At 43.7% G+C, this 24,738-nt stretch overlaps 1 protein-coding gene across 2 annotated transcripts in view; it reads left to right on the top strand.

Moving 5' to 3' along the window:
• SPG11 (SPG11 vesicle trafficking associated, spatacsin) overlaps positions 1 to 24,738 on the top strand; it is a 79,215-nt gene that overhangs the window by 53,639 nt on the left and 838 nt on the right. For both annotated transcript variants that reach the window (XM_026479831.4, XM_026479832.4), the window contains exons 28-39: positions 7,986 to 8,151; positions 9,935 to 10,149; positions 10,818 to 11,568; positions 17,407 to 17,546; positions 18,444 to 18,642; positions 19,061 to 19,198; positions 20,126 to 20,259; positions 20,932 to 21,039; positions 22,608 to 22,776; positions 23,203 to 23,291; positions 23,475 to 23,630; positions 24,351 to 24,502. In XM_026479831.4, coding sequence (XP_026335616.2) covers positions 7,986 to 8,151; positions 9,935 to 10,149; positions 10,818 to 11,568; positions 17,407 to 17,546; positions 18,444 to 18,642; positions 19,061 to 19,198; positions 20,126 to 20,259; positions 20,932 to 21,039; positions 22,608 to 22,776; positions 23,203 to 23,291; positions 23,475 to 23,630; positions 24,351 to 24,502 — 2,417 coding nt within the window. The remainder of the gene's footprint in view (positions 1 to 7,985; positions 8,152 to 9,934; positions 10,150 to 10,817; positions 11,569 to 17,406; positions 17,547 to 18,443; positions 18,643 to 19,060; positions 19,199 to 20,125; positions 20,260 to 20,931; positions 21,040 to 22,607; positions 22,777 to 23,202; positions 23,292 to 23,474; positions 23,631 to 24,350; positions 24,503 to 24,738) is intronic.

Below are 24,738 nucleotides of genomic sequence, written 5' to 3'. Positions count from 1 at the left end.
TATGTTTTCTTTTAAGGGTTTTTATTGTTTTAGGTCTCATATTTAGGTCCTTGGCCCATTTTGAGTTAATTTTTGTATATGGTGTTAGGTGGGTTCAACTTCATTCTTTTGCACGTGGACATTCAGTTTTCCCAGCACCATTTGTTGCAAATACTGTCCTTTCCTCATTGAATGGTCTTGGCACGGTTGTCAAAAATCATTAGACCGCATACGTGAGGGTATATTTCTGGGCTTTCTGTCCTATTCCCTTGGTCTTTATGTCTGTCTCTGTGCCAGTGGCACACTGTTTTGATTACTACAGCTTTGTAGTAAGTTTTGAAATCAGGGAGGGTGAGTTCTTCTTTTTCAAGATTATTTTGGCTTTTGAGGGTCCCTTAAGATCCCAAATGGTTTTAGGATGGGTTTTCCTATTTCTGTAAAAACACATCATTGGGATTTTGATAGGGATTGCATTGAATTCAGAGATCACTTTGGGTAGTATTGATGTTTTAACAACATTAAGGCTTCCAAACCATGAACATTGCATGCCTTTATTTATGTCTTTAATTTTAGCAGTATTTTGTGGTTTTCACTGTACGAGTCTTTTACTTCATTAAGTTAATTCCTAAGTAACTTATTCTTTTTGATGCTTTTGGAAATGGAATTGTTTCCTTTATGGATTGTTTAGTGTTTGTGTATAGAAATGCAGTTGATTTGTGTGTGTGTGTGTGTGTGTGTGTGTGTAATTGTTAGGGTTTTCTTTTTTTTTTTTTTTTAAAGATTTTTATTTATTCGACAGAGATAGAGACAGCCAGCAAGAGAGGGAACACAAGCAGGGGGAGTGGGAGAGGAGGAAGCAGGCTCATAGCGGAGGAGCCTGATGTGGGGCTCGATCCCATAACGCCGGGATCACGCCCTGAGCCAAAGGCAGACGCTTAACCGCTGTGCCACCCAGGCGCCCCTTGTTAGGGTTTTCTACATATAGGATTGTATCATCTGCAGAAATAATTTTATTTGTTTTCCAAATTGGGTGGTCCTTTTTTTTTTTTTCTTGCCTGTAGGCTCTGGCTAGAACTTTCAGTACTGTGTGGAATACAAGTTTGAAAGCAGACATCTTTGCCTTCTTCCTGATCTTAGAAGAATGGTTTCAGTCTTTCACCATCGAGTAAAATGTTCACTGTTGGTTTTTCACATATGGCTTTTATTATGTAAGGTAGTTTCTTTCTATTCCCAATTTGTTGAGTTTGTTTTTTAACCTTGAAATAGTATTGAATTTTGTCAAAAACTTTTTTTTACATCAGTTGAAATGATCATGTGGATTTTTCCCCTATGTTGTGTTGATGTGATGTATACGTTGATTTTTTTTTTTTTTTTGTATGTTGTACCATCCTTGCATCCCAGAGAATAAATCTTACTTGGTAATGGTGAATAATCCTTTTAACATGCTGCTGAATTCAGTTTGCTGGTATTTTATTGAAGATTTTTACATCAGTGTTCTTAAGGGATAATGGTCTATAGTTTTCTTGTAGTGTCTTCATCTGTCTTTAGTATCAAGATTATGCTGGTTTCATAAAATATGTTGGGAAGTGTTCCCCCCTCTTAAATAATTTGGGAAAGTTTGCAAAAGATTGGTCATAGTTCTTCTTTAAGTGTTTTTAGAATTCACCAGTGGAGCCATCCTATCCAGAGCTTTTCTTTGTGGGGAGATTTTGGATTTCTGAGTTAATGTCCTTACTAGTTATAGGTCTGTTAATATTATCTATTTATTTGTTATTTAGTCTTGGTAGGTTTTGCGTTTCTAGGAATTTGCCTATTTCATCTAAGTTACCCACTTCTTGGCATGCAGTTGTTCATGGTACTCTCTTATAATCTCTTTTATTTCTGTGGAATGGGTTGTAATGGCTCCATGTTCATTTCTGATTTTAGTAATTTGAGACTTCTGTCTCTCTAAAAACGTATTAATTTCCATGATTTTGTGAATTTTCAGTTTTCCTTCTGATAATGTTCAGTTTTCCTTCCTTTTAATTTTATCCAATTTTGGTCAGAGAAGATACATTGTATGATCTCTGTCTTTTAAAATCTGTTGAAACCTGTGGCTTAACGTATGGTCTGTCCGGGAAAATATCTCATGTGCACTTAAGAAGAATGTGTTTTCTATTTTTCTTGGGTAGAACATTCTTTATATGTCCATTAGATCTATTCAGTTTATTGTGTTAAGGCCTCTATTTTCTTATCTCTGTCTCATTATTCTGTCCATTATTGTGAGTGAGGTAGTTGAAGTCTTCAACTGTTACTGTAGAACTGTCTATCTTTCCCTTCAATTCCATCAGCTTTTGCTTAACCTATTTTGATAATCTGTCATTAGGTGTGTAAATGTTTATAATTGCTATATTTTCTTGCTGTATCGAACATTTTATTAGTATCTAATCTCCTTAAAGTTTATTTTGTTGGATACTACTATAGCCACCCTTGTTATTTTGTTTGTTTGTTACTACTTGCACGGAGTACCTTTTTCCATCCTTCTACTTGCAGCCTGTTTCTGTCTTGGATCTCAAGTGAGTCTCTTGTAGACAGCACGTAGTTGGATCATGTGTTTTTGTCCGTTCTGCTGATCTCGGTCTTTAATTGGAGAGCTTAATCTCTTTACATTTGAAGTAATTACTGACCAGGAAGAACTTGCTTCTGCCATCGTGCTCTTGGTTTTCTTTATGCCTTGCAGCTTTTTTGTTTCTCATTTCCTGCATTACTGTTTTCTTTTGTGTTTAGTTGATTCTTTTGTAGGGAAATGTTTAAATTCCTTTCTCATTTCATTTTGTGCTTATCCTATAGCTATTTTCTTTTTGGTTACCATGAATTTATGCCAGCTTAACTTCAATAACATACAAAAAGTGCTCCTTTGCCGCTCTGACCTCACATCTTTTAGTTGTTAATGTCACCAGATTACATCTTTATACATTATGTGCCCCAAAACATAGTAATTCCTTTCAGGGCATTAGTCTCTTAAATTATGAAGAAAATAAGATTTGGAGTTACAAACCAAAGTTACAGTAATACCAGCTTTTATATTAATAATTGTTCTTTTTTCTTTATATGCATTAGTCTCTTGAATCATATAGAAAACAGAAACCCGGGGCGCCTGGGTGGCACAGCGGTTAAGCGTCTGCCTTCGGCTCAGGGCGTGATCCTGGCGTTGTGGGATCGAGCCCCACATCAGGCTCCTCTGCTATGAGCCTGCTTCTTCCTCTCCCACTCCCCCTGCTTGTGTTCCCTCTCTCACTGGCTGTCTCTATCTCTGTCGAATAAATAAATAAAATCTTTAAAAAAAAAAAAAAAGAAAGAAAACAGAAACCCATTGCTACAGTAATACTGGCTTTTATAATTGCCCGCATATTTACGTTTATTGCCCACATATTTATACGTAAATACACGTATTTACGTATAAACGTAAATGACTTTGAGGTACTGTCTAGTGTCCGTTCATTTTACCTTACAGGACCTCTTGGCAAAGCCAGTCTAGTGGTCAAAGACCCCCTCAGCTTTGTTTCCCTGGGAATGTCTTAATTTCCCCCTCACTTTTGAAGGATAGTTTTGCTGAATATAGGATTCTTGGTGACGGTATTTTTCTCTGAGCACTTTAAATATATCAGCCCACTGTCTTCTGGCCTCCAAAGTTTCTGATGAGAGCTCTGCAGATAATCTTCTTGAGGGTCCCTTGTATGTGATCTGTCACTTCTCTCCTGTTGCTTCCAAATTTCTTTTTTTGTTCTTTGTCTTAAGAAAGTTTGATTACAGCGTGTCTCATTGTGGGTCCCTTTCAGTTCTTCTTGCTTAGAGTTTGTTGAACTTCTGGGATGTTTATGTTTTGTTTATATTCATGTCTTTCATCAAGTTTGGGAAGTATTCAGCCATTATTTCTTCAAGCAGTCTCTCTACTCCTTTCCCTCTTCTTCTGGGACTCACATGGTACTTCCGTTGGTCTACTCGATAATGTCCCAGAGGTCTCTTAGGGCTCTGTTTGCATTTCTTCAATCTTCTTTCTCTTCCTCAAACTTAGTAATTTCCATTGTCCTGCCTTTAAATTTGCTCATTCTTTATTCTGCCTGCTTGCATCTGCCTTTCAATCTCTCTAGTAAATTCGTTATTTTAATTCTATCTCCGTTTTGTTATTTTACTTTTCAGCTCCAGATTTTTTGTTTGTTTGTTTCTTTTTAGGTTTTCTCTTTCTTTGTTGATTTTTCCATTTTGTTCACACATTGTTTTCAACTTTCTGTATATCCACTTTGGTTAAAACAGTTGTTTTAAAACCTGTGTCTAGTGTACCTGCCGTTAGGTCTATTTTAGGAACAGTTTCTGTCATTTTGTTTTCTCTTTGAATGGGCCCTATTTTCCTGTTTCTTTGTATACCTTGTGATTCTCTATTGAACTCTGGACATTTGGATCTAATGATGTGATAACCATGGAAATCAGATTCTCCCACTGCCCCAGGGTTTGCTAGTTTTATTATTGTTTTCTTTATTATTTTGGGGTTTTGGATGGTCAAAATTCGTTTCTGTGCCAAGGATCGGCATGAAGTGTAAACAAACCTAAGGTCTTCTCAGGTCTTTTCTGAGCCTTTCCCTGCATATACACAGTCAATTTCTAATTTTCCTCATATATGCAGTTTTTAATTGTCCTAATCTTTAATGTTTGGCTCCCAAAAAGGAAAAAAGCAAAAAAATGAAGGAAGTGGGGAGGAAAAGGGTGCCAGTCCTTTATATTTTTTTATTTTTTAAAGATTTTATTTATTTAGTTGAGAGAGAAAGCAAGAGAACACAAGCCAGAGGGAGAAGCAGACTCCCCGCTGAGCAGGGAGCCCGATGTGGGGCTCAATCCCAGGATCCTGAGATCATGACCTGAGCCAAAGGCAGGCACTTAACCAACTGGGCCACCCAGGCAACGTGGTGCCAACCCTTTAAATCTCCTGGAAGTCTGTTCAGTTGGAGGGGGAGGGGCTGGCAACGGTGGGTGAGGTGAAACAACAATGGCTGCACACCTCCATGCCTGTATCTCTGTGGTCAGAAACAACAACCAGTGATCAGAGCACCAATTTTTGTTATTTGAAGGATAGGTTCCTTTTTTGTCCCTGCAGCTCCTACAAGCTGTGTCCAGGCTGCTCCAGGAACGTGTACGTGCACAGCTGCCTCATGTGGCCAGGGGTGGGGAGTGGGTAGCCGCAACTGCTAAGGACAGAAATTGACCACGATTACCAGCAATTTACCTTCCATTAGGTCTTCCTCTGGAGCTTGCAAGCTTTCAACGGCCTCTAGAGTTCCAGAATAATTGCACTGAATGGATCTTGCCAGTGCATTTGTCTAGGTGAGGATACAGATCCTGGTACTTTCCACTCTGTACCAACATCCCCCCCAGCCCCACCTTTTTTAAAGAAATTTATTTTTTAGAGCAGTTTTAGTTAATCACAAAATTAAGAGGAAGGTTCAGAGATTTCCCATATATCCCCTGCCCCCACACATTTAGAGCCTCCCCGTTATCAGTATCACTCACCAGAATAGTCCATTTGTTATCAAGGATGAAGCTCTAGTGACACATCATAATCACCCCAAATCCATTGTTTACCTTTGGGTTTACTCTTGGTGTACGTTCTTTGGGTATACATTTGGAGAAATGTATAATAGCATACCTGCATTGTTCTTGTGTCCTACAAAGTAGTCTCACTGCCCTAAAAAATCTTCTGTTTATCCCCCCCCCAACCCCAGGCAACTACTGATCTTTTTACTGTCTCCATAGTATTGCCTTTTCCCGAATGTGGTATAGTCGGAATTATATGAAACATAGACTTTTTAGACTGGCTTCTTTCACTTAGCAATATGTATTTAAGTTTCCTCCGTGTCTTTTTCTGGCTTAATAGCTTGTTTCTTTTTAGTGTTTTCTTCCGAGTTTTGGCACTTAAAAATACAGCTGCTCTAGGGGTGTCTGGGTGGCTCAGTTGGGGCAAGCATCTGCCTTTGGCTCAGGTCGTGATCCCAGGGTCCCGGGATCAAGTCCCGCATCCGCTCCCTGCTCAGCGGGGAGCCTGCTTCTCCCTCTCCCACTCTCCCTGCTTGTGTACTTCCCTTCCCTCTCTCTCTCTCAAATAAATAAATAAATAAAATCTTTAAAAAAAAGGGGGGGTGGGGCGCCTGGGTGGCTCAGCCGTTAAGTGTCTGCCTTCGGCTCAGGTCATGATCAGGCCCTGGGATTGAGCCCCACATCGGGCTCCCTGCTCGGCGGGAAGCCTGCTTCTCCCTCTCACACTCCCCTTGCTTGTGTTCCTTCTCTCACTGTCTCTCTCTGTCAAATAAATAAATAAAATCTTAAAAAAAAAAAAATACAGCTTCTCTAAACATCTGTGTGTAGGTTTTTGTGTGGATATAAATTTCTAACTCCTTTGGGTAAATAGCAAGGAGCACAGCTGCTGGATCAAATGGTAAAAGTATGCTTAGGTTTATAAGAAACCATCAGACTTTCTTCCAAGGCAGCTGTATCATTTGTATTCCCACCAGCAGCGTATGATAGTTCCTCAGATCCACATCCGTGCCGGCCTCTGGGGTTGTCAGTGTTCCAAATTCTGGCCATTCTAATAGGTCGTTGCAATATGGCATTGTTTTAATTTGCATATGATGGGGAGCATCTTTTTACACGTTTATTTGCCATCTGTGTATCTTCTTTGGTGAGGTATCTGTTAAGGTCTTCAGCCTTTTTTTTTTTCTAAGTGAACTCTATGCCCAGCATGGGGCTCAAACTCACAACCCCAAGATCAGGACTTGCATGCTGTACTTACTGAGCTGAGCCAGGCACCCCCAGCCTAGTTTTTAATAGTGTTGCGGGGGTTTTTTTGTTTGTTTGTTTGCCATTTAAAGAGTTCTTCGTGTATTCTGGATAACAGTCCATTATCAGATGTGTCTTTTGCAAATATTTTCTCTCAGTCTGCTGCTAGTCTTATTCTCTTGAGATTTTGTTTTGTAGAGCAGAAGTTTTTAATTTTAATGAAATCAATCTGATCATTTTTTTCATGGATTATGTCTTTGGTGTTTTATCTAGAAAGGTTTCACCGTATCCAAGGTCATCTGAGTTTTCTCTTACATTGTCTCTTAGGAGTTTTATAGTTTTTCATCGTATACTTAGATCCTCCCAGGTGTCTTCTTACTCCTGCCTGACTGCCCCTGCCTCAGCTTGTCCCTGTGGAGGGACAGCGCGCCTCTTCCATCCTTGCCTCCTCCCTTTACTTCCATGTATGTTTTTCCTTCCACCAGCTCCATCACCTGCCTGCTGTAGACCCTCTTCTTAGAGCAGCAGGAGTAGATAAACAAGTAAACAAAGACTAAGAACTCATGCTCTAATTCAAGCTAATGCAGCCTGCTACTAGGGGTCATCTTCCTATTAATATTGCTAGCATTTGATTGTAGTGACGTAAATCCAGGCTTCTTAATCGAGATCCTCTCCTAATTATAGTCGAAACTACAACCAAATGGGTAGAGTACGTTGGGCAATGTTAAATCTTTCTAAGACGTCTTGATATATGAATTTCAGATCTTCTGGATTCCAGAGCAGGCCTACATCCCTCTCTAAAGCTGTTAAGTGAAACATGTCAGCTTAATGTCACAGCACCTCACAGGGTCATTAGCTGGGCAGTCACTAATTTGTGGGTATTTGCATCCGTTCGCTCCATAGCTAGCATTCAGTCTCAAGGTCTCTTGTCCATCCTTGGCTGTGACACACACAGCTCTCTACAGTGGGATGTCTCAAAGAGAGGTGAACCGCAGAGCTACCAAGGAGGGCTTATTTTTGCCACTCCTCTGAGGCGTGCTTCCAATTCCTGTCATTTGGAAAGGACCTGAATAAGCCTTCCCCTTGGTAATAGGAGATGACTCTTGATGGTACCTTGGCTTTCTTAGCTCTTCCCAAATTTGGAGGTTTTGATTTGCTGTTGCTGTGAAACCGGCTTTCCTGACCCCCTCTTATTTCCCTAGGTTGAAACAGCAGCCACGAGGGTCCACACTGCTACCATCCCTGCCCCGTGGCTGAAGGAGCAGGTGTGTTTTCTTCTGAAGCTTATGCTGCGGCAGTGTGGGACCCAGTATGAACTGGGGAAGCTTTTACAGCTCTTCGTTGGAATAGAAGATCTCTTCTCTGATGGTAAGACAGTCCTTGCAGTTAAGTTGTTGTTAAGAAATTAGCTTCCTTAATCTTGAAAATATTTTAGAAGGGCATTCAGGAAATAAAGATGCATATGATATGTAACATTACATTTACAGTCCCTAATGAGGTATGAAGAAGAGGTTGCAGGAAACTTCAGTCTTGCTTAAGGCATTCAAAACATGGCACGACAGGGTATAACCTAAGTAATAACGCCTGTCTGCTCCTTCTGCGGACTGTCAACTGCGTTTCCCCCTGGCTAGTCTCCACCCTGTCACTGTCATTCTTTTTTCTGACAAGTAGCCTTACTATGTCGCCATTGCTCAGGGTCACAGACTCTATTTCAGGAATGACCAATCCATTTTGAAGGTTTCAGAGACAAATGATGCTTATTTTTTGCAGATTCCTCCAGACACTGGCAGTCTCTAAGGTTGTTGCTGATCGGGTGAAACCAGTTATTGCCTTACCTTCTTTTCTACTTGATAATTTCAAGTTTTTGTTGCATGATTATGCTGTTGTTTTATACTAGATTCTGACGTTTTCACTACTAGGGTTACTCACAGATACTCCCCTGGAGAGCTCATATCAGCACAGAACAGTGCCTGAATGCTGGCCCAGTGCCTGTGGTGCAGGCTGTCAGGGCTGAAGATAGGAAACAAAGAGGGGTGTTTCCAAAATGCAGTGTCTGTAAGAGGGGACTTGTCCATTACTCTGTAGACCAAATAGTATGTCCTTTTAACATACAGGTGTTTTCATTGATCTGTAGTAATTTTAATTTTTTTCAGAAATGAACTTCCTGTTTTCTTGCCACAGTTACTGTATCCTTGAAAAATTACAAGGATTGTCTATATTGTTAACCGTTATGCTGCTTTTATAACATAATTTTATGTTCTGTGTGTGTATAACACACATGTGCCTAGAGGAGAGAAATTGTTTTTCTAAAAACCTAGGTTTTATATGCTGTCAACGAAGAAACCCAGCATCCCCCTACTGGTAGTCCCCAGAACTACCTAAATCAGACCACAGCCCAGCAGGTGCCATTGGGAATAGGCTCCTACAGAATGTTTTTCATGCCCCTCCTTGGTTTCGGCTCAGGGCATGATCTCAGGATTATGGCATTGAGCCCCATATCGGGCTCTGTGCTCAGCGCAGAGTCTGCCCTAGACTCTTTCTGCCCCTCAGCCTTGCTCCATGCTCTCTCTCTCTCTCAAATTAATAAATCTTAAAAAAAAAAAAAAAAAAAGGAACAACAACAAGAGCTCAGCTGGGTCCCTGGTTTAAGTAGTTGTCCAAAGGAGCAAGTGATGCTCCATTCTGAATATGACATGCTCCGTTAAGAGATCTGGATATTGGCCAACCGCGCTTGGAGCTGTCCTCCCAGTTCTGTGTCTTAATCCACATGGTGTCTGCACTGAATGAGCAAGTGAACAATCATAAAAACAAATTTGTTCAAGGTTGGAGAAAAATCCAGAAAGCGTTGGGATTGGCCTGAATGAATGGCTAGATCTTCCCAAGGTTGACTGAGTTGGTACTAACTACATGGCAGGCCACCGACCTCTGCCCTGTGCATAAAGCCAGCTGTGTAGATTGAGGCCCTCTGCAAATCTTGAAAGTTCTTCCTATGTAGGAGATGGCTTATGGTTTCATCTGCTAGCCAGCTGGAGTAGAAAAATAGGTTTTTGTGTTTTCTTTAATCACATTATTGTGTTAAACATACATACTTACCCTCTGATGGCAGCATGTTACTGATTAAATGTTTTATACCCTCTTCTCTTTGGCACAGGTCCAGATGTGAAGAAGCTCTGTGTCCTTAGCCAAATTTTAAAGGACACGTCCATAGCCATTAATCATGCAATTATTACCAGCTACAGCCTTGAAAATTTTCAGCATGAATGTAAATATATTTTGGAAAAACTGGAGACAGCGGGACAGTTTGCTTTGGCCAGAAGAGTAGCAGAATTAGCAGAACTACCCGCTGACAGCTTGGTTATTGAAGAGGTATCATTAGTCTTTTAAGTTATTTGAAATCTTAGCTTTTTGAACTAGCGTTAAACAGAACCGAATGAGCTATGTGATTTATAGGAGAAGAGGCTTTTTTACTTTTTTTTTTTTTTTTAAAGATTTTATTTATTTATTTGACAGAGACAGAGACAGCCAGCGAGAGAGAGAACACAAGCAGGGGGAGTGGGAGAGGAAGAAGCAGGCTCACAGCGGAGGAGCCTGATGTGGGGCTTGATCCCATAACGCCGGGATCACGCCCTGAGCCGAAGGCAGATGCTCAACCGCTGTGCCACCCAGGCGCCCCAAGGCTTTTTTACTTTTGATACACACATTACTTCCAGAGATGGATGAGCCCTAGGATGCCCATTAGTGTCGAATGTGTGCTTGAAACCAAGGTTAGCGTACAGGCTACGCTACAACTCTTGTGCTTGGAATAGAATTAAATATAGGATGGCTTCGTCTTGAACCCCCTTCAATTAGATAAATGTAGAATCGACTTTCATAGTTTAACTGTCCAGATGAAATATCCAGGATCATCTGTAGCCACGTCTCATGTTCTCTGACCTGATTTGGCTTTAACAAGTACGGCATACTTAGGGAACATGAGCATTTATGATACTTCTTTATCCAGGAAAGGCTAAAAAGTGTTCTGTTAAATTTCACAGGTAACACAGGAAATGCAGACCTTAAAACACATTGACCAGTGGTCCCTGAAACAAGCAAGAATTGACTTCTGGAAAAAATGTCATGAGAATTTTAAGAAAAATGCCATTTCAAGCAGAGCAGCTTCTTCCTTTTTCTCAGCTCAGGCCGGGGAGGTGCCAGAGCCCCCAGCCGAGGGGAGCCGGAGCGGCGTCGGGGAGCGCCAGCTGCTGCTCGCACTGGCGGCGCACTGGCTTGCTCAGGAGGACCTGGGGCCTGTGGACGAACTGGAGGAGCTGGAGAAGCAGATCTGGCTCTGCCGCATCGCCCAGCACACCCTCAGAGAAAAGCAGGAGGAAACAGAGCCCGGGTTTTCTCCACACGTCTCGACTAGTGGGGAACTTTCCTTTGATAGCGTAGCCAGTAAGTTTTCACTCTCCATGTTGGCTGCTCTGAACACATCCAAATACTTAGAACTTAATGGCCTTCCATCCAGAGAGACTTGTGAGGACAGACTGGATGGGAAGGAGCAGGAGTCGCTGAACTTTCTGATTGGGCGCCTATTGGATGACGGCTGTGTGCACGAAGCAAGTAGGGTATGTCGGTATTTTCGTTTCTATAACCAAGATGTCGCCTTGGTTTTGCACTGCCGAGCACTGGCCTCAGGGGAAGCTAGTGTGGATGAGCTGCACCCAGAGATCCATGCTCTCCTGCAAGGTGCTGAGCGGCTTGAGGAAGAAGAACCTGGCATTCCACTCAGGAAAGTGCAGAGCGGTAAGTGAAGGAGATCAAACTGCCCTGAGTCCTGAACAGAGCTGTTGGCACTCTCTCCTGGAAAGAAATGTTCCCTTTTGGCATCCTAGCTATACAGTCAAGGGTAGTCCATAAACTAGGTAATGAACCAGTCAATAAAATAGGAACTTAAGTCTAACTAGCTGTATTTCGAAGTTAGAGGGAATCTATGTGACTTGTAGCCAGTTCATTGAAATTTATTCTGTACCAATAATCATCTTTTCAATTGTGTATTGATAGTATATAAAAATATGCTGATTTTTGTGTTAATCTTTCATCCTGTGACCTTGTTAAACTTGCTTATCCTAGGGGTTTTCTTATAGATTCCTCTGGGTTTTCTACAGACAATATTGTCTGTGCATAGAGATGGGTTTGTGTCTTTCTTTCCAATCTGAGTGCCTGTTACGGCGTTGTGTGGATATGCCCACACACCACATCTTCCTTATCCATTCACCTACAAATGGTCCCTCGGGTTGCTTCCATATCCTGATTATTGTAAATAATGCTGCAGTAAACGGAGGAGTGCATATATCTTCTTGAATTGGTGTTTTTGTATTCTTTGGGTAAATACCCAGTAGTGGGATTACTGGATCATAGGGGCAATCTGTTTTTATTTTTTTGAGGAACCTCCATACTGTCTTCCACAGTGGCCACCCCAGCTTGCATTCCCACCAGGAGTGCACAAGGGTTCCTTTTCCTCACCAACACATATTATTTTCTTGTGGTTTTGATTTTAGCCACTCTGACAGGTGTAAAGTGATATCTCATTGTCATTTTGATTTGCATTTCCCTGATGATCAGTGATGTTGAGCATCTTTTCATGTCTGTTGGCCATCTGCATGTCTTTGGAAAAATGTCTATTAGTGTCTTATATTTTTTAGTTGGATTATTTGTGGTTTTTTGGTGTTGAGTTATAGAAGTTCTTTATATATTTTGGAGATTAACCCCTTATCAGATATGTATTTCCAAATACCCTCTCCCATTCAGTAGGCTGTCTTTTGTTCGTTTCATTTGCTGCGTAAAAGCTTCTAATTTTGGTGTAGTCTCAATAGTTTAATTTTGCTTTTTCTCCCTTGCCTGAGGAGACATATGTAGAAAAATGTTTCTACAGCTGATGTCAGAGAGATTCCTGCCTATGTTTTCCTCTAGGAAATGGTTTCAGGTCTTACATTTAGGTCCTTAATCAATTGTGAATTTATCTGTGTGTGTGCTGTAAGAAACGGTCCAGTTTCACTCTTATGCATGTAGCTGTCCTGTTCTCCCAGCACCATTTGTTGAAGAGACTGCCTTTGAAAGCATTCAGTCTTTCATAGTTAAGTATAATATTTGCTCTAGGTTTTTTGGAGATAGGTTTTGTCATGTTAAGGAAGTTCCCTTCTAGTCCCAGTTTGTGAGAGTTTTTTTTTTTTATCATGAATTGGTGTTGAATTTTGTCATTTTTTTCCTGCGTCCAGTGATATGGCCATGTGGGTTTTTCTCTTTAGACCATTAATTGATTACATTAGGTAGATTATATTAATTGATTTTTAAAATATTAAACCAGCTTTGCCTTCCCAAGATAAATCCCACTTGGTCATAGTGCATTATTCTTTTATTTATTTATTTATTTATTTATTTATTTATTTATTTATTTATTTATAAAGATTTTATTTATTTATTTGACAGAGAGAGACAGCCAGCGAGAGAGGGAACACAAGCAGGGGGAGTGGGAGAGGAAGAAGCAGGCTCATAGCGGAGGAGCCTGATGTGGGGCTCGATCCTATAACGCCGGGATCATGCCCTGAGCTGAAGGCAGATACTTAACGACTGAGCCACCCAGGCGCCCCTCATTATTCTTTTAGATACATTACTATAATCAGTGCTCTACTTTGAAAATGTTTACATTTATGTTCCTGAGGAATATTGACCTGTACTTTCTTTGTACTGTCTTTGTCTGCTTTATGTGTCTGTGTAATGCTGGTTTCATGAGTTGGAAAGCACTCTTTCCTCTTCTTTTTCCCTGTGGAAGACATTGTAATGGAATTCGTGTTATTTCCTCTTCAGATGTGCAGTAGAATTAGTAGTAGAACCATCTGAGCCTGGAGATTTATGTTTTGTAAGACTTTACAAATTGGATTTATTTCTTAGTTACACAACTAATCAGTTTATCTTTTTCATCTTTGAAGAGATTTGGTAGTTTGTGGTTTTTAAGGAAACATTTTTTCCTGCCTTTTGGGATATATGAACATTTTTTAGTCTTCCATTTTAATTTATTCTGATTTTGACTATATATCTTTGCATAGTTTTTTCATTGGTTGCTTTATGGATTACATTAAACATTCATAACTTTTTACAGCCTACTTAAAATCAATATTTTACTACCTCAACTGGAATGTAGAAACCTTAACACCTATAAGGTCACTTCTTTTCCTTTATGTCCTACTTTTCTTTTTTTTTTTTTTTTTTTTTTTTGAGAGAGAGAGAGAGAGCGAGCACATGCGCAGGCTGTGGGGGCTGGGGGCAGAGGAAGAGGGAGAGAATCTCAAGCAGACTCTGAGCCGAGCAGGGGGGAGCCTGACGGAGGGCTCGATCGCACCGCTCTGAGATCATGACCTGAGCTGAAACTAAGAGTCCGCCACTTAGCCAACTGGGCCACCCCGGCATCCCTGCTTGTCTTATTATATTACATCTGTATAACATTGAACACCCCATCAAACACTGCTAGAATTTTTACATTCAACCAAAAACCATATTTTAAAAAACTCAAGAGGGAGGAGAATAATTATATTTGCTCAGATATTTGCAGTTTTTTTGCTCTCCCTTCATTCGTGATGTTCCAAGTTTCCTTCTAGATTCTTTTCCCTTGAAGGACTTCCTTTAGTGGTTCTGTTAGAGTTGTCTACTAGAGACACATTCTTTTAGTTTTTCTTCATCGTTTTTATTCATCTGAGAATGTCTATTTCACCTTCATTCGTGGAGGGTGATTTTTGCTGAATATACATTGTTTTCTTTCACTGCTTAAAAAACGATGTACAACTCCCTTTTGATCTCCGTGGTGTCTGGTGAACACTCTGCAGCTATTTGAATCATCATTCCCCTGTTGATAATGTATTTTTCTCCGGCTGCTTTCAAGATTTTTTTTCTATCTTTAGTCTTCAGCAGTCTGATTATACATGACAGGCATGTATTTCTTTGGGTTTATCCTGTTTGGGGTTCACTGAACGTTTCTGAACGTTTAGGTGTATGTATTTAACCAAATTTAAGTAGTTGTCAGACACTATGTTTTCAAATACTTTTTTAGCATCATACTCGTAGTCCTCTCCTTCTGGGACTCCAGTGACACAAATCATAGAACTTCTGTTACTGTCTCACAAGTCCTTTAGACTTTATGCCTTTTTTTTTTTCCCCAACCTTTTTTCTCTTTGTTGTTCAGATTGGATTTTTTTTTTTTTTTTTCAGATTGGATAATTTCTGCTTGTCCACCTTCAATTTCACTGACTCTTTCCTCTGGTATTTGCATGCTGCTATTGAGTTTATTTCTGTGTTTTCAGTTATTTTTCACTTCCAAAATTTCCATTTTATTCTTCCTTATGCCTTCTGTTTCTTTGAGACTTTGTTTTTCAGTTTGTTTCAGGAACATTTATAATTGTTCATTGTAACAATTTGTATAATAGCTACTTTAAACTATCAGGTAATTTCAGCATTTATGTCATTTTAGTACTAGGTATCATCTGTTTGTTGTCTTTTCTCCTATGAATTGAGATTTTCCTGCAATTTTGTATGCTGAGGAATTTTGAGTTGCATCCTGGATATTTTGAATAGTATGTTACGAGACCCTGGGTCTTGTTTAAATCTTATGAGGAATGCTGATTTTTTTAATTTTTAAAATTTTTTTAGCAGGCAGTTGACCTGGTTAGGTTTGGGCTCTAAGTTCCAACCCACTTTCTGTAGGCTGTGGTTCTATTTTCAGTTCGGTTTTCAAATCCTATTGTGGTGCCGTTGGGATCCGTGGTGTGTGTATGCAACAGGCTGTGGTCAGTCTGCAGCCTGGGTAGTAAATAGTCTGTGAACCCAGTTCTCAGGGTCTTGCTACACTGACTAGGAGCAGATCTGTATATGCAAAGCCCGGGAGTGAGCCCTCGAGTTTATAAACAACTTTATTGTGTGGCTTTCTGAATCTCTCTCCCAAGTATTTTCTGGCTCCTTGAGGCTTTTCTTTCAATCTTCTGGCCCAAAGCTGGAGTTGTAGCTCCCCCATTCTGTCAGCACGTCCCTGACCACGCCTGCGTCCCGGGCCAGCAGACCGCAGGATAACGCAAAAGGAAACAAGGGTTCACTGCATGGTCTTGGGACCAGAACGCCTCGAATCTAAAAATAAGCTTCTGCTGTGAGTGTGGGATCTTACCAGCGGCTGCTGTGCCCCTGCCAGCACAGCCCCGGGCTGCGTAGGAGCTCCCGTTCCCGCTCCTTGCGCCCGGAACGGGCTTCTCCGGGCGTGCATGCTCGCTCTGTCGGTCTTCGTGCTTCGTTTACGGCTTCAGGCAGCGTTGCAGTCAGGCTAGAGGTTACCAGTGGGGACAAGATGGTGACTTGTGTCGTTCAGTGCCGCCCGCCGTGCGCCGGGTTTTACACGAGTTCTGTGGGTGAGACGGGGTAGAGTGAGCTGCTTGCCTGCCCTAGAACTAGAACCCCAGGGAAGGATTTGAAGCAGGGAATTACATGGTCTGAGTTGCTACTTACGTTTTTGTCTTTAAAGCATATTTTTCAATGTGTAATATCTTAAATGCAAAAGTATTACGTGCTTAGTGTAACAGATCACAGTCCAGAAGTGCGTCAAGTTCGAAGTGAAAGTCACTTACCAGTCGACACCACCCCCACCAAGCTGCCCAGAACGACGTCTTTTCCTCGCTTGGTGCGCACTGTTCTCTCTGTGTGCGTTTACACACGTACGTGCGCACAGGCACCCCGTTTAGTTTTTACAAAAATAAAGTTACATCATTGTTCTACATTTTTTCCTGTCAGTACACATATATTGACCTCATTCTTTTTAATGGCTGCAGAGTATTCTGTACAGATGGACTATTTAATGCTGTATTGATACACACTTAAATTATAATTGTACTTAAATTAAAATCTTATTCTGTAACAGTATTTTATTGATACATAAATTCTTCAGTTTTGTTTCTCTTATTAGGAACAGTGTGATCTAAATACTCTTTTCTACTTTTTTTTTTCCTGGTAGAAACCCTTTCTCAAATTAAGACCATCTTCTTCTATTTACAGATAAGAGCTTTTTCGTTTCATTTTTAAAATCAGGAATGGATTTTAATTTTTTTTTACCATGCCTTTCAGGCCTCTCTCCAGACGAGCCTTGGTTTTTGTGATTTGCATTTCGGAAAGATTCTCCTGAGTCTGTGGGAGATTGGTGTGGGGGAGAGGGGAGGCCGGCGGCGGGAGCCTCTCCGATGTAGGGTCATGAACACTGTCACGAAGGCCGTGACCGGGGACATGTTTTGGAGACACAGTCAGCTAGACCTGGCGACTTATGTGATGTGAAAGGAAAGGGGGAGGGCGCGTGGAAGAGTTCAGCAGACATCTTTGGTTGATGGCCTAGAGTGTTTGTGAGGCCTTTGAAGTATCCTAGGCTGGGATTTCCTGGAAGATGGCAATGAAATAAGTTTAAGTGGGCTGTGGGCCCAGTCAGAAGTGGTCCCAGACCCAGGGGGAGTCATGGGGGTGCAATGGAGGAAGCCGTGAGCAGAAAGGTAGTGTCATAGGGGGCTGGGGAGAGGCCTTTACTTGCCAGCTTAAAGTCCCCCTCAGACCTGTGTCTGTTTCCAGCTTCGAGTTTGGATAGTCAGTCATTTGTGATGCTGCCCCCCAGTGATGAAGTGGTGACTAATCTGGAAACTCTGACGAGCAGATGCCTTCATGGGAAGAACTACTGCCGACAGGTCCTGTGTCTGTATGAACTTGCCAAGGTATGTGCCCAAGGGTGAGGCTCCCAGGGGAAGCTGGGGCAGGGTGCGGGAAGCAGGAAGTTGGAGGTAGATTTTGGATACTGCCAGGTTGGCCCTTCACATGATAATCATGATGTGGGAGCAGATCACTCACCAGGACGGTGGCCCCTGTAAATGCATCCCTAGGAATACTGGGGAGGGTGCCAGGCCAAGTGCCGGGCCTTTTGAGTCCTGGCTGTGGCCCAGCCAACCAGAAGCGAGGGCAGGACTTTCACACCTCTGGGTTCCTGGTTCTCTGTACATGACATAACCCTGAAGGTCCCTTCTGGCCCTAATATCTTAGTTAGCTTCAGGATTGTTGGGGGATTTCCATGGGGCAGAGCCCAAAGTAAGTTGTAAAATAAAATAAAATGGAATGTGATGACTGTAAAGACAGAAACCAGAGCAGCCAGGAATCATTTGTGACTTTGTGCTGATTGAGGGGCAAAAATAATAGACTCTAAGAAGCAGAGGAGCACAGGAGAAATCACGCCGAGCACTAAAGCCCTTTGGAAGGGCTTCTCTGGAGATGGAGGGTTTGCTACTGCCATGGCAACAGGAGAGGAGGGGCTCTCGCGTTTTTATTCAACTTTCTTACATTTCATAACATTTAAAAAGCTCAGTGTTCAACAAGATGTAAGTCACCTGATGGCTTCTGAAGACAAACCTTTCTCTTGCTTGGATTCAGCTCATTGGTGAAGTGAAAGAAAGGACTAGAAAGAGGTGCTTTCTGTTTCTAAGGTTCCTGCTCGGGGTGAGGGATCTTTCAGCTCAGCGAACAGTGGAGTCCGTGCACATGGGCTTTCAGAAAGGACTGCCTTTCCCTAGCTTTTTCCTGGCTCCTCCCAGGAGCTTTGACCAACTTCACCTTCCTCCCAGGAGTTGGGCTGTTCCTACACAGACGTGGCTGCTCAGGATGGTGAGGCCATGCTCCGGGCAATCTTGGCCTCTCAGCAGCCCGATCGATGCAAGCGCGCCCAGGCTTTCATCAGCACCCAGGGCCTCGAGCCAGACACGGTGGCTGAACTTGTGGCTGAAGAGGTGACCCGGGAGCTGCTGACCCCATCAGAGGGAACAGGTGCCGTACCCTGCAGGGGTCCCCAGCCTCTCAGACCACATTCTCAAGTTCCCAGCAGTAAGGATTGGGGTGTCATGCTCCTGTTGCATCCGGCATGCTGCCCTGTGGCGTTGCCAGGTTGCACTTGCCGGGAGAACACGTGGCATTTATGTTGTTACTGCGTTTCATTTATTCTACGATTATGCTTAGAGTAGCCATGCCTTTCTCTGAGCTGGTGAATTCCTGCTGACCAGTGAGATGACCACTAGGCCAAGGAATGTGAGCTTAGCAGAGCTGAGAGCTGCCCCGGGGGCTCCTTTGGCACCCCCTTCCGGTGCCCGGGCCTGGGCAAAGTGGGCCTCCTCGCCGGGGACTCTGACCTTGCTCTCAGCTCACAAGTGTAAAGCCTCACCCTTCTCCCATCTTTCTCTACATACAGGACAGAAGCAGATGTTCACCCCAGCAGAGGAAAGCCAGACATTTCTTCAGTTGACTACTCTGTGTCAAGACCGCACGTTGGTAGGCATGAAGTTGTTGGACAAGATTTCCTCCGTTCCCCACGGGGAACTGTCTTGCAGTAAGTTCTTGGCCATTTTCTTACGTGTTTTGGGCCCAAGGTCTCCAAGAACTCTCCTGGCCTTAGCCTTTCCCAAACTGTGTTTGGATCCTTGTTCCTGCCCTGGATCCCTACCCCTCCAGCATGGTTTATAAGTTCTTGGTAGAGAGCCATCAGTTCGTTCAAGAAAATGTAGAAAACATATATGGAAAAGCAGCCCCACCTGTAAAATCGTGCAAGAAGCCAACCTGGTAACATTTGTCAGGTAGCTTCCTCTTCCTCTTCCATTACCCCGCAAAGTGGAGATCACTGTCCCCATTTTAGAAGGAAACTGAAGCTCAGAGAAGTTGATTAACTTGGAGCCGTTATGTGGCGGAGGTGTTACTGGAACCCAGACGGTGTGACTTCAAAGCCTCTGGCTTCCCACAATACCTAGTTCATTTTAGGCATTCAGTAGTATGCGTCCCTCTCATCTTCTTCTGTGTAAGTCTGTAGTCTTCTGTTTTTCCAAAATGGCATTATCCTGTGTATACTGTTTATAATTACGTTACAAACATGCTGTCATTAACATCTTTCCATGGCAGTTTTCTTCTATATCGTTCTTACTGGGTGCACAGTATTTCTCACAGAATTAAAAATTTTTATACCCTAATTTGAGACCTTTAGATGGCTTCGTTTTCTGCTGTTTCAAACACTGTGACAGACATCCTTACAGGCAAGTTTATATGCTCATCCATGATTATTTCCCTAAGATAAATTCCTGACTCAAGAGTATACCCATTTTCAAAGTTTTATATGTATATTGCCAAATTCTACTCCAAGGCCGTTGAGGTCAAGGATCTCAGAGGACTGGTGGGGAGCCTTCTGCAGACAGGCTGGCTTGTATAGGCCTCTTCACCCTCCTGCCCGGGTTCACAGTCCTGTCTTACCACTGCCTCACCTACCCAGCCACGGAGCTGCTGATCCTGGCCCATCACTGCTTCACGCTGACATGCCACATGGAGGGCATCATCCGAGTCCTGCAAGCTGCCCGACTGCTCACGGACAAACACTTGGCCCCCAGTGAGGAGTACGGGCTGATGGTATGTAACCCCCTGATCCCCTACTCTCCATTCTGAGGAAAGTTTGGAGAGAACAGATAGGCTGGCAGCCAGTTCAGAGCCGAGGAGGTCTTCGGGAATTTGCCCATCTGGATACCACTCCCTACAGCTCAGCCCTCTGCTCCAGCTTATGACTGCTGTCGAAATCAGAGACTGCTCCAAAGGAGCAGACCTCAGGAGGACCCCTTCCTTGCTCCAGGGCTGGCCCACCTCCTTGCCAGGGCAGTTGGTTTTTCTGGAGGGCTAAGTCAGCTGTATTTCCCCCCAAACGAGGTTCAGTGTTATCTCTAAATTGAAATGAGCTGACGACTTGCCCCTGGTGGCTGAGCAAGCCACTGGGCAGTGGAATGAGGAGCGGTGGGAAGAGGAAGAGCGCCTGCCCACGATGGCACGTCGGCACTTAGTCACGTTTACACCCAGCAGAGGAGGCCACAGCCCCGGGGTCCCAGTGACCAGCCTTTCTGAATCCTCCGGATGATGCCCCCTGTTGGGTCCATGGGAGGGCGGGGGTCCGTGGGGGAGAATGGCAGCCTGGCATTAGCCCTTCTGCCCCCTGGAGCTTGGCATCTGGAAGCCACCAGACAGAAGGGTGGTGGTGGGCTGGCTCAGGGAACTCCAGCTGACGCTGACGCGGGCGGCCCTTGCCCTTTCCAGGTGCGCCTCCTGACCGGCATCGGAAGGTACAACGAGATGACCTACATATTTGACTTGCTGCATAAGAAGCACTACTTTGAAGTGCTGATGAGGAAGAAGCTGGATCCGGTAGGTGTACGGCATCTCGAGCTCCAGGATGGCATATACTATTGACATTTAGGAGTCTCAGACTCTCAGGAATAATCCTCATCGGGGGGAGCCCTCGGATATGGAGGGAGGGAATTAAAGAACCCCCTAGAACGCGTAGCTTAAGGTTAGCTTCAGACCAGGTGGCGGTGTTGCCAACAGATGTTAAATAACGAACAAAATGAGTTCGTGCACTTGCACCTCGGCCTGTGTCTCCGGTCTGAATGCCGGCTCTGGCAGGGCAGGAACCCCTTCTGTGAGCTCGGTGGAAGTGAACTCAGCAGCTCAGAAGTGGAGAGGTTTCAGAGGACCACGAGAAAGCCTTAGGAAGTGAATGCCGCGGCCTGGGCCTGGAAGGCTGTGGAGTGATATACGGTGATGACCCGAAGGAGGCTTGAAGGCAAAGGCCGGACTTGCCCGGCTTTCAGGTTGGCTGTCTGTCCTCAGCATGCTATGTGACACCAGGCAGTCACTTACAGAGTCTCTGTTTCTGAGTCATTCATTTGCCTGATTCATTGCTTCAGCCTCTTGTACCTCTGAAGATTTAAAAACGAAGGCATTTTTGGCTTCTGGGAACTTGGGCTCAGCCCAGCAGGACTAAAAGGACAAAGCAGAAAAACTCTCCCCGGTGCTGGGCTAGTTTCAGGACCAGCCAGTCCCACTGTCAGGAGACGAGCAAGTTCTGGACCTAGGTACACCCTCAGGATACCCCAGAGGGTTCTTAAGATTGTTTTTGAGGCATTTTTATTTCTGCACGTAAATATTCTTTTTTTTTTTTTTTAATGATTTTTTATTATATTATGTTAGTCACCATACAGTACATCCCCGGTTTCCGATGTAAGGCTCGATGATTCATTAGTTGTGTATAACACCCTGCACGTAAATATTCTTTTAATAACTTTTCTGATTACAAAAGTAATGCATATTCAGCATAAAGACACTTGGAAAACAGCACGCCACAGAAAAAAGCCCTCTGTTGTCGACTGTCTGGAGACAGCCACTGCTAACAGTTTGGTATAGGCCCTTTCTCTGCACAGGTACCCACGTACATACATACATATTTACATAGTTTTAGCAAAACTTTTATCACATATGTAGATATGAAAGAGCCAGCTTTTCTCACTTAATAAGCATGTCATGAATATCTTCCAAATCAACACTGGTTTTAACGGCTACATGGTATTCTCTTAGCCCTTGTTTTGGACATCTGGATTCTTTTTGTTTGCTATTAAATATCTTTGTTTCATGCATCTCAGCACTTCTGCTTGCTTCTTAAGGGATCGAGTCCTGGACGTGGGATTGCTGGAGTAACGCACTTGTGCACATCTTTTAGGTTCTCCCTTCTGACTGGTTTTACCTTTCACATTCCCACCAAGCAGAGAGGATGTGCCTTTTTTCTTATACTCAGGGTGGCATCAACTTCTGTATTCATTTTTGGTTATCTTTTTTGGGCAAGTTTCTAAGGAACTTTCAGAACCAAGGGACTCAGCCTGTCACGCGTGCCTTGCAGTCACTGGTTGACCTCGGTACTGCCTTTTTTTCTTGGGCAGAGCGGCACCCTGAAGACGGCCCTCCTGGACTACATCAAACGCTGCCGCCCCGGGGACAGCGAGAAGCACAACATGATTGCTCTGTGCTTCAGCATGTGTCGGGAGATCGGGGAGAACCACGAGGCAGCTGCCTGCATCCAGCTGAAACTGATCGAGTCTCAGCCCTGGGGTGAGCACAAGTCCCAGCGGCGCCCCCGGACCGGGGCTGCCAGCCAGCAAAGGTTCTTAGGGCCAAGAAAGGCAAGAGCCCAAGAGGCCAGTATCCACAGCCACTCCGTGGGGCCCTAGCTGAGCAGACGGGAGCTGGAAGGCGATGTGGGAGGCATCTGCCCCGTTTGCGGTCCGTGCGCCTGGGGTGTCATCCATCGGGAAGCCGTGTGTATGCCGAGGCCGTGCAAGCCTGCCTTGATGTTTCTGAGAACTAGAGGTGGCCTACCAGTGTGTGCACCCTTTAGGCCCAGTAGCCTTTAACCGAGTGAGACGTACCTGCCTCCCTGTGTGAGCAGGGATGTTTCTAGTCCAGCCCACCATCACTGAGTGGGATGGGAGCAGCCTTGGAAAACACATCCAACAGGTTTCCTTTTCTCTCCTACAGAGGACAGTCTCAAGGACGGGCACCATCTGAAGCAGCTGCTGCTGAAAGCCCTGACTCTCATGCTGGATGCGGCGGAGAGTTATGCCAAGGTAACAGCAGAGCCTTGTTTCAGCCTGGCCATAGGGCTTAGTGTCAGCAGGATTTGATCTTGTCCCTGGGCTCTTCCAAGTGAAGGGGCCAACTGGGGGGCAAGAGGGAGGCGTTCAGTTGCTGGCAGGTTCACAGGGAAGATGGCAATAGTCTCCCTGTGCCTCCTCTCCCTTGTCCCTCAGGACTCGTGTGTGAGACAGGCCCTGCACTGTCACCGGCTCACCAAGTTGATAACACTGCAGATTCACTTTCTGAACACGGGCCAGAACACGATGATCATCAACCTGGGCCGCCACCGGCTCATGGACTGTCTCATCGCTCTACCTCGGTTCTACCAGGTAATCCAGGAAGGAAAATCTAGCCAGCATCTTCTCTCCTGCTGTCCCTCTCAAGGGGCCCATAGGTTGAGTGACTTGCTTGAGGTGTCAAGGCTAGTGACAGAATCAGGACAATTCTAAGCTTTTAACATTAGCTGTCTGATAAACCAAACTGCCTTTCCGTGGCAGTATTTAGTAGCATATTGTTTGGACAGAGGTCGGAGAATGGTGAGGCAGGTGCAGTCTCCTTGCCTCGTGCTGTGAGGCCAGCAGAGACACAACCTTGCCCCTTAGACAGCTGAGGTCTGGAGAAGACCTGCTGGTGGAGCGAGCATCTCCTAGCCCCAGTGTTTCTAGGATGGCGCACCCGGGTTAGCAGAGGGAGTCAGGGCTGGGGAGGCTGGCTTTTAGCCCTTGAACGAGAAATGGTAACCAGGGAATCAGCCCTTTCCCTATTCCTTACACAGTTGAGTTAGTGGGAAAATTTTGTATTTCAGCAGGTTTTATTAACGCATTGTGAAGATTAAAAACACTGCAAGACGTTTGGGGTTTAAGGGCAGAGGAATGTCAAACTAACACCAAACTTTTCCCCAACCCTAATATATAGATACAGCCTTTCAACATAATTGGTGATGCTCACACTCGTTGTGAACGTACAGTATCAAGTCGTCTTCTAGAACAGCTTGCTTCAATTTTACACGAAATGGTGCCTAATGGTATCTTCCCCTCTATCCTTTTAAGGCTTCTATTGTGGCAGAGGCCTATGACTTTGTTCCTGATTGGGCGGAAATCCTCTACCAACAAGTGATTCTTAAAGGAGACTTTAATTACCTGGAAGAATTTAAGCAGCAAAGGTTATTAAGATCTAGTATATTTGAAGAGATTTCCAAAAAGTAAGTATTAAAATGCTTCTGCTTTGAGATAAGGCATGGGTAAGAATTCTATGGCTAAATACAACATGCCTGTAGCTACCTGTCTGCTTGAGATGGCAAACAGATGTCAAGAATCCCCAGAAGCAGGAGATCTTTTAACAAATTTATGCAAACAGATGAATGAGAACAGTGTCCTCACAGTGTTTTGTATTTAAAATGGGAGGACAGCTACTCAGCCTGCCTGAAAAAACCCTAAA

The sequence above is a fragment of the Ursus arctos genome, unplaced genomic scaffold (genome assembly GCF_023065955.2).
Source record: "Ursus arctos isolate Adak ecotype North America unplaced genomic scaffold, UrsArc2.0 scaffold_36, whole genome shotgun sequence".
Lineage (NCBI taxonomy): Eukaryota > Metazoa > Chordata > Mammalia > Carnivora > Ursidae > Ursus > Ursus arctos.
The sequence above is the reverse complement of the archived record's forward strand: the minus strand, read 5'-3'. Positions and strand labels throughout refer to the sequence as shown.